The sequence below is a fragment of the Haliotis asinina genome, chromosome 2 (genome assembly GCF_037392515.1).
Source record: "Haliotis asinina isolate JCU_RB_2024 chromosome 2, JCU_Hal_asi_v2, whole genome shotgun sequence".
NCBI classification, from domain to species: domain Eukaryota; kingdom Metazoa; phylum Mollusca; class Gastropoda; order Lepetellida; family Haliotidae; genus Haliotis; species Haliotis asinina.
Genome location: NC_090281.1, coordinates 20,996,074 through 21,010,382, shown reverse-complemented (window position 1 = coordinate 21,010,382; position 14,309 = coordinate 20,996,074). Strand labels below are relative to the sequence as shown.

The window sequence follows — 14,309 nt, the reverse complement described above, 5'->3', positions numbered from 1 at the left end:
GGATCCGGACATTGAGACGGATACCCGGGACCTACCCATTGCCCAGCCTGGATATCCGGGATACGCGTCCTTAGACCTAGCCTCCTCTCTTCACACACCCATCAAACACGGATACAAGTTACACCCAGATACCGATTGCTCTGCCCTTTGCAATCAAGATTGGTGTCTGTACAAACATAAATATGTAGACAACTATGATAGAAAAATAATAATTTATTATTCCATATTTACATCATATATATATATACATACATACAGGTCGGTAGTGGTGAAGCAGTCGTGAAGCGATATAATAGTGCCCGAAAAAAGTACACCGGAAAAATCCTAATGTAATAAAAACTTATTTAATGAACCAACTTTGATGTCAAAGTTTTTTTTTCAAAGGCATGAGTCGTATGTTTCAAAGTGTCCATGCGCGTTTTTGTTTTTACTTTTATTCAGCATTATTCTGTAGTAGGAATACAGCTGAAAACCTCTGTAACGTATTCAAGATCTATCTATTGTACTGGTTTTATGAATATACAATACATGAAGGTCAATAAATGCTATGAAAAATTATGAAAAACTAAAAAATATTTTTTTATTCTTTAGTGAAAAATCATCTTTTTAAAAATGTTACTTTTTTCCGGAGAACCTTTTTCCAAGGAAAATTTAGGATTCTTTCCCCTTGCTTTTTATCCGAGGAATTTTTCGCACACCATCACGGCTGTACAGAGCTCGAGGTGAAAGACAAAATATATATTATGCAAACGCGTTGTCACTTGTTTCAAACTCCACACAACGCCGCGGCAAAAGCATACGCATAAATATCAACAAATGAAAAGTGTAGATCTTTGTTATGTAGTTGTCTGACATAAACATATACATGGATCTACTAAAATAAATACATTAACGAATAAACAAGTGCAGAACTAAATAATGCCAAACTGTAGATGTGATACGTCATGGACAAAAGAAATAAAATATTGTAACAAAACATTTATATTAGAATTATTGTCGATAAATTCCCTTTTCTAATGGACGAAAAGAGTACAACACTATGTGCTCTGGAATCAGCCGTGTCGGACGGCAGTTACATTCAAGGGAGATCACTCATGATGGACATATCAGGCACACATTCTCATTGTTGATATAGAACCAAGTCCAAGCTGCGTCGATCATGCACATTTTACAGGAAAGTCGCAGCAAATGTCAGGATGATAAATCTGGTAGTAATTGCAACCTGAATTTATGAGGGACGATAAAGTCACAGAATACGTGACACGAGGCATTCAGGAGCTTAAGTTTAAATCCCTCGCGTTCAAATACGTACGAAAACATTAAATGAACCAAATGGTATAACAACGCTCTGCATAATTACTCAATGTTGCCACTTAAGGATATCTTTATTTACTCACTGGGTGAGCATATTGGGTAAACGTCCAGCATACAGAAACTCGACTGCAGTGAATTGTCCATAAAAGACGCGTTATTAACAGACATGTAAATCGCTGTTGGGAGTTTACGAGCTGCGTCACAAACATGTTCAGCGTGTGAACAGATAAACAGTAGGAAACTGCGCTTTAAAACAAGTGTTTTAATAGAGTGCTGAACACAGGTGTAGAAATACCCTATAAACTACCCCTTTGGAGTGAATCAATACCCTCAGAGACACGATTTTGGGCGATCAAAATTGGCTCATACCAGTTCATACTTTTTGAATAATAAAGAAAAGAAACTAGACAAGCATGACGTTTATGGCTGCTAACTGTAACTATGTGAAGAGACTGGGTGCGGGTTTTGCATAAATTCATGATGGAAGATTAAATCCATGACGGTATTAGTGCTGTGTAGCGTTAAGCAGCCAATAGATACTCTTTAAGCGAACTTCATGATTTGTGAGTGCTACCGTTAGGGCAGGACATGCTTGCCCTATTCACGAACACCCGGTGTATTAACTAATTTTCATAGATCCATTCATGTAACTCACAGCTATTTCCCCTTTTCCTCCAAAGGGAATTTGTCTCTTGGGATTATCATGTATATATACTATTGAAAAAGTAGGGGATATTGAATTCACAAGATTGATAACATGCAAATGATGAAGACAAGGATGAAACAGATGATGAAGGAGGAAACAGATGATGAAGGAGGAAACAGATGATGAAGGGAAATTAATGGGCATGTGTGTTAATTTATTCCATTCCTTTAGAAATGTTTCATCAGTATGGATATATATTACTTTTTCTCAGTTCACTGGCATTGGCTAGTGATATGCTTGCAAAATGGAATATTCTCTACTTTTTTATGGTATAGTTTATACAGAAATTACAGATGGTGGTCATGACCCAGAGGCTGAAAATGAACACGGGGTTACAGTTATAAATTTGATGATGGACAAACACATCGAGCGATGATACTGATGGTGACCAGGAACCTCGACTCATGAAAGGAATGTTGGACATGGACTTCGAATGATAAATCTATGGACATACAACCCGATGAAACAAAAGGTGGAAATGTGTCCTAAAGCATAAAACTATTCCAAAACCATAACAGTATTTGATAATTCCACAACATGACATAAATGGCGTTTCTCACATGGTTAGTTTTTTTTTACTCTGTACTCTGTAAGTGCTTCTATACATTCGAAAAAAACGTCAAGTGAATGGACTTGAAGCGGCAAACTAAATATTACACTGCACCGTCGATACAATTTGGAATGTCGGATAGACATAAAGAAAGAAATGAAACAAGAGTGTTTGTCACTTAAAAATAAATATTTCACATCCATATATATACATTGATATTACACATTTGTAAAATAAATATGTCACTCAGCAACGGTTTTTATAACGATAATGGATACAATGGCCACACCGCAAACACAGCTGTGACGGATTTCTCAACTTCGGTTTGCGAGTATCTCTGCAGGTAACCATCTGTTACCTGTACATCGTCTGATGGTCACAAGTCTCCGTCACATTCATACATTGATTTGTAAATAAAACATACTCACATTCTCACAAGTCAGTCTCGCCAACAAATAATAGTATATCTCGTTTTATACAACCTTGGCACTTTGGGGGGCATCGAAAGATCTTGCATTAATATAGCAGTTTCCAGTATCCCTGTATGTTCTGTGTCTCTAACACAAATTTATGCCGAAATAGATATCTTAAGTTGCTTCGTGTGTCCTGGACATAATGAAATCATTATATTTGAGATCAACAATAAATATTGTAACAAAGTTATTGTTTACGACATTCAACGTCACAGACCAGTTTCTGTCATGACGTCATATAACTTTCATTATGCGCATATATCCGTGGCGTCCATGTTGAGTTCAAAAACGTGTCACCCGGAATATGCGAAACAGATTGCAGTTTACAGTGTCGTATTTGAAATAACCTAACATATTCGTATTTGTAAACCTATTAGCACCAAGAGAAATATTCTGCTGCTTCGCCGCTGTTAGAAATTTTACCAGGAATATCTAGAGACCGAGTACTGACGGGTTCGACCTTCGGTATAGTCAACAGATAAAGTAAACTTTGGATAGAATGCTGTTGCAATCGTAATATATTCAAATGAATTTGCACGTAAATCGCAGTGCAGGCTTGACATAACTGTCGTTTCCAAAACACTATTTATATGTATTTGAAAGTATAACTCGACTTTGACAAGACGGAAGCACAATACTATGTAACCCGGGTGGGTACCACCACGTGCATTGCCCTAATACTGAAATTATGAGCCATCACAGAGACGCCTTTGTAACAGAAACCAGAAAAAAATCAATAAATCTAGGTCGTCTGAGTATAAACGCACTAGACCTGTTTGCTCGACTAACTTCAGTGTTCCTTTCAAAGTCGACCTTTGTGTTATCTCGACGTTCGACTCGTATGCCACACTAGCAGTACACCTCAGCTGCATTTATTGAGCCGAAGCAGAATGCAGCTGACTCTCCGGCTTCACATGTATTGAAGAGAATCCGAAAATTACGAAGTCCTAGATATCACTTCAGTTGATCCGAATCCCAAATTACTAGCTCCTCAACATCACTTGAAAAGATGCTGATCCTAATCTGGACATTACTGCCCCTTCAATACAAGCGTTACTCAATCCTCATCCAATTTATTTGTGTTGATCCGAATCCTAAATTACTAGCTCCTTAACATCACTTGTATTGATGCTGATCCTAATCTGAACATTACTGCCCCTTCCATACAAGGGTTTCCTCGATCCTCATCCAATCCATTTGTGTTGATCTGAATTCGATTGTGGCAAGCACCTTAAGACAAGACTTCGTTTCCTTGACACACCTGATGACGATGAGGATGATCACTGTTACAGTCAACGTTGTGGAAGTATCTTTCACCAGTCCAAGTTTTCCTTTCGGAATAAATGCCGAGGACTGTTTTCGGAGTAGAACTGCGAGTACCATCTTCTGTGTTTGGCGATAAGCGAGTCCTCCTTGGATTTGACGAACATGGGCTTTCCTTCATACCGCTTGTTGTTCCATATCATGACATCCCGCTCAACCTGAAACCATCAATAAAGAGGTTAATGATAATGGTGTTCATGGTTTACGATTGAAAACATCTATAATATGCTTTACCTGACCTTATGGTGTACGATTCAAGCTGTTTAAAGCTACCGTCTCTAATCTGTGGTCCAGGCAACAATGTTTAATGGAGTACTAAATTTGAGTTGCTCTACACTGCAGTCGCTAATGTTATGGCCCAGGGTCCGTTTTCACAAAGCTAGCTTAGTACTGCGGTTGTCATCAGTTTATGCTACAGGGCCTAGATTTTCGAAGTTCTCTTAGTACTAAGACAGTCGTTAGTCAGTGTTAATGTATGGTGCTTACGACTGTCTTAGCGCTTAGAGAGCTTACAACATATAGGTCCAATATAGGAGGAACGATTGCTACGAGAAAAGTTACCAAATCTTAGACTTACGAGAAATTTGTGCAACGGGGTCGTGGCAACCAACGGTGTACTATTTTTAAGTTGCTTTACGCTAAAGTCGGTAGTATTATGGTCCAGGCAAACCAATGCTGTACGATTTAAGCTGTTCTACGCTGAAGTCGGTAGTATTTTGGTCCAGGCAAACCAATGCTGTACGATTTAAACTGCAGAACGTTATTTCGGTCGTGTTCCACAAACGATAGCAACTTGGCACCAGCTTTGAACAGGAGTTTAAATGTAAGCGAAAGATTTCCTTTTAATCGGCTGACACCAGGAATGGACTTCATACATTGTACCCACGTGAGGAATCGAACGCTGGTTTTCGGCGTGACGAGCGAACGCTTTATCCATGAGGCTACCCCACCGCCTTAGAACGTAAAACAACAAAACAAACAGACAAAAACAACGTGGGATGAAAATAGGTCAACGTCGTAATGAGTTACGTCGCCAACGGCTCCTGGACCCATTGTAAACTTAATCAATGCCACGTGACGGGGAGCACATCAAAGACATCAGCTGTGTAAGGCATCCGTCTGTGTGTGACAGCTAACAACCTTTTCCCGACGTCAGTATCTCAATACAATAGTATGTAGAAATCTTGATACTATTCAGTCGTTTTATGACAAAGAAACATCAGACCGTTATAAAACATTCATATGTTTATGAGTTAAAAAGCATATTCATTAGCGTTTCCTATAGAAAACCACAGACAAAAGACAAACGTCACAGAGTCTGAATATTACATGATCTTCCCTTTGTTTAAATATTGCATTCCTTTTCCTCATTTTTTTCTCTCTAAAATATTAATTTCCTCTAACGAGTGTGATGTGTTGAATTGTGAAGCTTTCCTTTATCCTCTGAAAAGATACATACGCATTGTTTTTGATGAAACGAATATGTCATATACCGTGCGTCTGTTGAGTGAGTGAGTGAGTAAGTAAGTAAATGAGTGATTGGGTGAGCATTTTAAGCCGTGTTGGCAGTATTTGGGATGACTACAATGTTTGCAAACGTAACGTCAATATATCAACATCTGATATACTGTAGATTACAATTTCTCAGCAAAGAACAAAATCAAGCCTTAATTGAGTTTCGATAAGTGTTCGAAATTAACTTTTTTATGAAGTAGCAAGTGCTTGCCACCTGGTTTTAAAATAGTAGCAAAGTCCCTTACCTGGCTGGAGGTTTTTTGCCTATTGTGTTATTTATGTCATGTAACGGTTCATAGGGTGTTAAGTACCTCTGTACACCGGTATGTATCAAGTTATGCAAAAAGTAATGCCTTTGCGTGTATTTAGCAGGTGACGTTTCATCGCCCTCACGCTACAGGAAATGTCTATTATCAAACATATGAAGCAGTAATGCTATACTTCTGATTCTCTGTCGCAGTTATGTGAGCATTGCGATGCGTAAGTGACCAAGAAAAGTTACGATGAGCAATTTTTTTGGAAAATAAAAACCAGTATCAGTAACTTTACAAGTGAAAGTGCGCAAGTGGAGATCTTTGAATGACGGCTAATTGATGAACGTAAGCGGTTTCACTAAAAATACCAGGTAGCTTATTGTAGCTACTGTTTTTTCAGGTAGAAAAATAGGATTTTGAACAGAAAATTTGATACCTCAAAGTGTTAATTTCGAAAACTGGTGATTCGATTCGGCTGCAAACAAAGTCAGCGACCAACGACACCGGGGCTTATAGAAAAATGGACGCCTGACAAAAGGATGTCAAGGCCACGCACGTTCTGTACTCGTCTGACAAGTTAAGTTGGCACGACCCCAGATATTACATGATGATATAATAAAATCCCGCGTACAAAGGACTGTAAATCAGTAACATGTCACTGTACTCGAGGTAATTTGAAACTGGCGGGAGATTAGAAAAATGAAAAATAAGCCGGGCGGTTTGAAGGCATCTTCTAACGTTTGACACAATACTGTTCGGCAGTGTCTTACAGTATGCCTCCCAGCTACGTGGTTTTCGAAAAACCTTCTACCTGTTGATCAGAGAATGCAAGGGGGTTCGCAAATGATATTCACAAATATAATTGGTTCAAAACAGCGAAAAAGCAAATAGAGCAAAAATATGTTGGTAGCCTCCATAAACTCATGGATACGAATAAGGGAACATCTGAAAGTACAGGTACAAATTTATTCTTATCCAGGGTTTCACCTACAGAGCAATACAAAACTGTGAAGATATATGGAAAAGAATAAAGAAACACTTGTATTTTTAGGAGTGTCCGTATTTGTGACCATGAGTACATATTTTCATGATATGAATCTCACAGACCTCATTTCATGTGGTTCGGGTTTCGGCATTGTCTTCACTGATCACTGTGTGTCTGTTGTTTGAGGCCGTTGTATGTCTTGTGTCTAATGTGTAGGTATATGTGCCTGATTGTGATCAGGGTGCTGGGGTAGGCTTAAGGTTAAGGTGTTCGCTCGTTACGTCAAAGACCCGGTTTTTTCCCCTTGGGTGGAATGTGTGAAGCCATTTCTGGTGAGACGTTGGTAAAAGAGGCGTAAATCAAACCCTTCCAGCCACTCACTCACTCACTCAACCTGCCACCAACCCACTCACCCACCCACCCACACACTCACTCACTCACTCACTCTTCCAGACACTCACTCACTCACCCACCCACCCAACGACCCACCCACACACTCAATCACTCACTCACTCACTCACTCACTCACTCACTCACCCACCCACTCACTCACTCACCCACCCACTCACTCACTCACCCACCCACCCTTCCAGCCACTCACTCACTCACTGTAATATACGTACCTGTATAGCCTCCCCGAACATGAAGAACTTAGCGATGAACGTAGGCATTGTCCAATGGACGTAGATGTTGTGGACGAGCTTCTGCACCATAGGCTCGATGGGCGTGAGACTCTGTATAAACACTCCTTTGCCAAACATACTGGTGAACTCAAGATACACTACCCCGGGGCCGATCTGAAACAGGGGGCACGGTCTTCATGTGGACAGGCGGCTTCAAAACATCAAGACAATATCGATTATACCCTTTAATGAAATACTCCCCATTGGGCAAAACCGGCAAATAGGTGATTTTACTTACATGAAGCGAACACTTACAATCAGTGATGGCACAGGGATTAACGAAACTAGCCTGTTTGTTGGCAAATGTCTCACCTTTGGAGAATAATACAATTATCACACTTAAACGATTGAACATTGTTGAACAGTAACCCCTTACCAAGAATAAGCGGTCAATAGCATGACCAAAGAAATGTCTAGTCCGGGTACGCTGTTGGATAGGTAATTCTTTTTATTTACCCTTCACGCCATAGAGAAATATTAATAGGCACGGATGTAGCCATAGACAAGATATTAAAATGAACTGTTCACATATGTATATGTCGGTACACTCCTCTACGCAATGAATGACGCACCTGTTGAGCGCTGATGTTGAGGTCGACGGGAGGGAAGTGGATCCCGAACATGTTGATGCTGTGCTGTAGCTTGATGTGACCGATGTGTCCATCTGGAGGAGGCAAGGCATGCCACTCCGCGCACCACTCGTGTTTAGCGAAGCCCCACATCTTGTTCCACATGTGACGTAGGTCTATGCCTGCACCGATGAACGAGCCGTGCACCTGGGACAGATGCACCACGTCCGCGCCATTCTCAGGTATCTCCTAGAGACAGAAGGACAACAGGATGAGGTCATTGGCCACTACAGGTGTCTCTCATAGAGGTAGACGAGTGTGTTTTACATAGAGTGGACGAGTATGTCTTTTATAGAGGTGGACGAGTATGTCTTTCAAAGAGGTGGACGAGTATTTCTATTATAGAGGTGGACGAGTATGTCTTTTATAGAGGTGGACGAGTATGTCTTTCATAGAGGTGGTCGAGTATGTCTTTCAAAAAGGTGGACTAGTATGTCTTTTACAGAGGTGGACGAGTATGTCTTTCAAAGAGGTGGACGAGTATTTCTTTTACAGAGGTGGACGAGTATGTCTTTCATAGAAGTGGACGAGTATTTCTTTTACAGAGGCGGACGAGTATGTCTTTCAAAGAGGTGGACGAGTATTTCTTTTATAGAAGTGGACGAGTATGCCTTTTATAGAGGTGGACGAGTATGTCTTTTATAGAGGTGGGCGAGTATTTCTTTTACAGAGGTGGACGAGTATGTCTTTCAAAGAGGTGGACGAGTATTTCTTTTACCGAGGAGGATGAGTATGTCTTTTATAGAGGTGGACGAGTACGTCTTTTATAGAGGTGGACGAGTATGTCTTTTACCGAGGAGGACGAGTATGTCTTTTATAGAGGTGGACGAGTATGTCTTTTATAGAGGTGGTCGAGTATGTCTTTTACCGAGGAGGACGAGTATGTCTTTTATAGAGGTGGACGAGTATTTCTTTTACCGAGGAGGATGAGTATGTCTTTTATAGAGGTGGACGAGTATTTCTTTTACCGAGGAGGACGAGTATGTCTTTTATAGAGGTGGACGAGTATTTCTTTTACCGAGGTGGTCGAGTATGTCTTTTACAGAGGAGGATGAGTATGTCTTTTATAGAGGTGGACGAGTATGTCTTTTATAGAGGTGGACGAGTACGTCTTTTATAGAGGTGGACGAGTATGTCTTTTACCGAGGAGGACGAGTATGTCTTTTATAGAGGTGGACGAGTATGTCTTTTATAGAGGTGGTCGAGTATGTCTTTTACAGAGGAGGATGAGTATGTCTTTTATAGAGGTGGACGAGTATGTCTTTTATAGAGGTGGTCGAGTATGTCTTTTATAGAGGTGGTCGAGTATGTCTTTTACCGAGGAGGACGAGTATGTCTTTTATAGAGGTGGACGAGTATGTCTTTTATAGAGGTGGACGAGTATGTCTTTTACCGAGGAGGACGAGTATGTCTTTTACCGAGGAGGACGAGTATGTCTTTTATAGAGGTGGACGAGTATGTCTTTCATAGAGGTGGACGAGTATGTCTTTCATAGAGGTGGTCGAGTATGTCTTTTACCGAGGAGGACGAGTATGTCTTTTACCGAGGAGGACGAGTATGTCTTTTATAGAGGTGGACGAGTATGTCTTTTATAGAGGTGGTCGAGTATCTCTTTTATAGAGGTGGACGAGTATGTCTTTTATAGTGGTGGACAAGTAAGTTTTAGAGACGTGGACAAGTATGCATTTTATACAGGTGGACCGACGAATAATCCATATGATAGCCACAAGTAAAAAATGGCATTACAACTTTCCCAGAAAACATATATGCTAACAGTTTAGATCTGACAAACAATTTCAAATGTACAAGCAAAATGTTACATGCAAAAACGCGACGAATATGCTTGGATCGAAGGCTTTTAATGGGGTTTGGGGTAAGAGTCAGTTTATATCAAAACAGGAACGCAGACTTGTATTACAGTGTGTTGCATAACACAGCAGTCAGCAATATTCAAGCTGGCCGTCGTAGTCTGGGAATAATCGTGTCTGGGTCAGAAAAACCAGTAATTGATACCATACTTTGAAACTAATCCAGAGAACTAGTGTTAACCGTTTGTTAACCTGCAATCGGGGTCTGTAGCCGTGTTAACAGGTGAGTGAGTATGGTTTTCCGCCGCTTATAGCAATAATCCAGCAATATCGCGACGGGGGATACCAGGCATGGGCTTCACACATTGTACGGAAAGGTGCGTGACGAACGAACGCTTTCACCATTGGGTGACCCCACCGCGCCCCCCCCCCCCCCCCCCCCCTCCATCTTTAAACAAGGCACACGTTTATATTATTGCTTACATTTCATGTTGGATGGATTCAATTCCTTTTGGCCAAACGTAGAGATAACAAATGCCAAAAGTCACTGGTAAATCTTCCATTTACATTTCGTCGGTCCAATTTTAGTTCACACGGGCCAGCGGACAAGTGTGAATTCTGTAGGACCTACCTCTATATGAGCGTTGATGATATGTTCGCTGCGACCCCGGTACGTCCACGACCCATTGGATATCTCCTCCAGTTCCGGCAACATCCACGAGGGGTCAATGCCCTCAGCGTGGTGCCACAGATAGATCCATCCATTCAGTTCCGTCACAGGCCACGACTTCACCTTGGCGATATCAGGGACTGAAAAACAGAATGGGTTAGTTCGTGTGTGGGAGACTTGAACATGCTCTAGTCAGCAAGGGTTGTTTCTGTAAGTGAGTTTAGTTTTACATTCGGAAATAACCCAGCTTCATGGCGACAGCCTGTAAATAATCGAGTCTGGACCAGATGATCAACACTGGGCAACATGGACAGTGGGGTTCTATGCTATGTAACATGGGATTGAGATCAAAGACGAGAGGATCTGACGAGAGTCCAAGGGATACAACTCTCCACACTACCACTGACCCGAGTCTTATTAAATATGCCACATGCGCTTTTAAGAGTGTCTGTGAAAGTAGAAAATGGGTACCCGGTGGGATAAGTCATGTGACTATAACCTTCCAGCGCTTCACAGGCAGCTTGGGTTATCCGGTGTCTGAATGAACTGTCTGCACTTTGAGCAAGTAGTGAGTGTGGATTTAGTGCAGTAAATGGAATAATAACAAAAATAATTATAAAATAAATAAAAGTTCTTACTGGTAGCTTGTTTCATTTCTCAGTGATGAAATCTACAATCTTTTTTTCTATCTGTCTCACGTTAAACTAGAAAAAGAGCTAGGTTTAACGTTTTGAAATGTTTTCAGTTATGTGAGCTTGCCGGGGAAAGGCCAAGGTAGTGACAGTCACCAATACGTCAATGAACCTATAAGTATGGGTATTATGCTGTAAACTTTCAAACAAAATTTGGGGTGAGCCGAGATTCGAATGAGTGATCATTTCACTTACTCTTGTCGGTGTAGGGGATGTGTGTACACTTGCCGTCCTCTCCCCGGAATCGCCAGGCGTGGTAGGGACACTCCAAAGTGTCGCCGAAGACACGACCCCCCGCCGCCAGATTGGCCCCCATGTGGGGGCAGTAGGCGTTGATGGCGTGCACCTCCCCTTTCTCGTCACGGAAGACGGCCAAGTCCAGCCCTGGGGAGAAATTAGAAAAGTTAGTTGCTCAGCCTATCACTTATATTCAATAAAGGCAATGGAGTCGTGTCTGGATTTAGAGGGTTCAGGAATGGTACCCATCGAAGCTTGAACCATAACTAGAAAGCCGATCCTTAACTAGTTTGCAGAGAGCTTGAACCATAACTACCTGTACAGAGCCGTATCATGACTACTTGTAGAGAGCTGAACCATGACCACTTGTAGAGAGCTGAATCATGGCTACTGGTAGAGAGCTGAACCATGACTACCTGTAGAGAGCTTGAACCATAACTACCTGTACAGAGCCGTATCATGACCACTTGTAGAGAGCTGAACCATGACCACTTGTAGAGAGCTGAATCATGGCTACTGGTAGAGAGCTGAACCATGACTACTTGCAGAGAGCTGAGTCATGACTACTTGTACAGAGCTGAACCATAACTGATTGTAGAGAGCTGAACCATGACTTCTTGTAGAGGGCTGGATCATGACTATTTGTAGAGAGCTAAATCATGACTTGTAGGGAGCTGAACCATGACTACTTGTTGAGTGCTGAACCATGACTACTTGCAGAGAGCTTAACCATGACTATCCACAGAGAGCCGAACCAGGAATGTCCAAAGAGAGCTGAACCTCCGTCATAAAAACAATGACTTATTTTGATATATTTTTACATTCCTCCTGATATTAAAAGGAAACCCCAAAAGACACGTGCTTGCACGTTTGCTATTCAGGGAGAACTTCAACATGGGTATTCGAAAAATTGATCAGCGGATCCTGGCGTGGTAAAGGGATGCAAATCTGCACGTCTCCCCAGATGACATAGAGAACATGACTCAGGGAGCGAACGTTCATAACCTTAACACAATAGGAACATCTGTCTTGAGTAAACATAATATAGTCTACATCTACACGTTATGTTTTAAAAAATGATTTCAAGGGTGAGTAAACTTTATTGTCAGTTCAGGCCAAACCATATTTGTTATGGCTGAGGACGCTGAAATGTCATTATGACAGATATGGTTGATAAGACTCGTCCCTTAACTAACACGCATATATCCTACACCATTACACATCATTGCTACATCTACAACCGAGTACCGTTAACAAAATTACACGTAACATCTACAAATTGTGTTTTTACCGTATTCTGCATAAATCAAACCCACCCATCACGTCATGAAAGCGTAAAGGTGTGATTGAAGACAAATATACAGTTAACTATTTACCCGAGACCTAATAGCCACATTCTCAGTGCGCGATTTGTGTGTTAACTAAACATAGCTTTCATTTAGATCGGGAATGCCAGTAGAGCGGAATGCCAGTAGAGCGGAATGCTAGTTGAGCGATAGTCATCAACACATCATGACTGGAGATATTGACACGTGCTGTCTCACTTATCAATATCATCATCATCATCATCATCATCATCATCATCATCATCAACAACAACAACAGCAGCAGCAGCAGCAGCAGCAGTAGTAGTCATCATCATCATCTTCACCACCACCATCATCTTTATCATCGCCATGGTCACCATCATCAACATCGTCATCATCATCAACATAATCGTTGTCATCATCACCGCCGTCGTCTTCATTACCACCACCACCACCATCATCTTTATCATCGCCATGGTCACCATCATCAACATCGTCATCATCATCAACATAATCGTTGTCATCATCACCGCCGTCGTCTTCATTACCACCACCACCACCATCATCTTTATCATCGCCATGGTCACCATCATCAACATCGTCATCATCATCAACATAATCGTTGTCATCATCACCGCCGTCGTCTTCATTACCACCACCACCATCATCATCACTATTATCATCAAGAACATAATTGTCCTCCTCCTCATCACCACCATCGTCGTCATCAACGTTGTCGCCAACGTCATAATTACCAAATCATCACCACTGTCATCATGTCCATTATCACAACTACTCAACACAGTACTCAACACAGTACTCAACACAGTACTCAACACAGTACTCAACACAGTACTCAACACAGTACTCAACAGTGATCCAGCTATATGATAGCGGATTAGAAATAATCGAGTTTGAAACAGGTACAACAGTTTAGCCTCCGACGTTGTGATGCGACCCTATCTAGTTGCTATGCTACTCAAAACATGTAAAGAAAAATCAGATTATCCCATATTGCTACTGTTGATATGTCCGTCGATGCCATGCAATAATCGGATGGGTCATTTTAGAGCAGTATATTTTACCCTTTGATGTATTAGAAAGTGTTTATTATGGTGAGTGAGTGAGTGAGTGAGTGAGTATGTTTTACACCGCTTTTAGCA

General features: G+C 41.2%; 1 protein-coding gene across 1 annotated transcript in view; it reads right to left on the bottom strand.

The window, feature by feature from the left end:
* Positions 1 to 200: 200 nt before the first annotated feature.
* LOC137272338 (cholesterol 7-desaturase nvd-like) overlaps positions 201 to 14,309 on the bottom strand; it is a 41,174-nt gene continuing 27,065 nt past the window's right edge. Inside the window, exons 2-6 of the mRNA XM_067804707.1 lie at positions 11,798 to 11,986; positions 10,872 to 11,050; positions 8,376 to 8,621; positions 7,744 to 7,917; positions 201 to 4,524 (exon numbers count right to left, since the gene is read on the bottom strand). Coding sequence (XP_067660808.1) covers positions 4,357 to 4,524; positions 7,744 to 7,917; positions 8,376 to 8,621; positions 10,872 to 11,050; positions 11,798 to 11,986 — 956 coding nt within the window. The 3' untranslated portion in view covers positions 201 to 4,356. The remainder of the gene's footprint in view (positions 4,525 to 7,743; positions 7,918 to 8,375; positions 8,622 to 10,871; positions 11,051 to 11,797; positions 11,987 to 14,309) is intronic.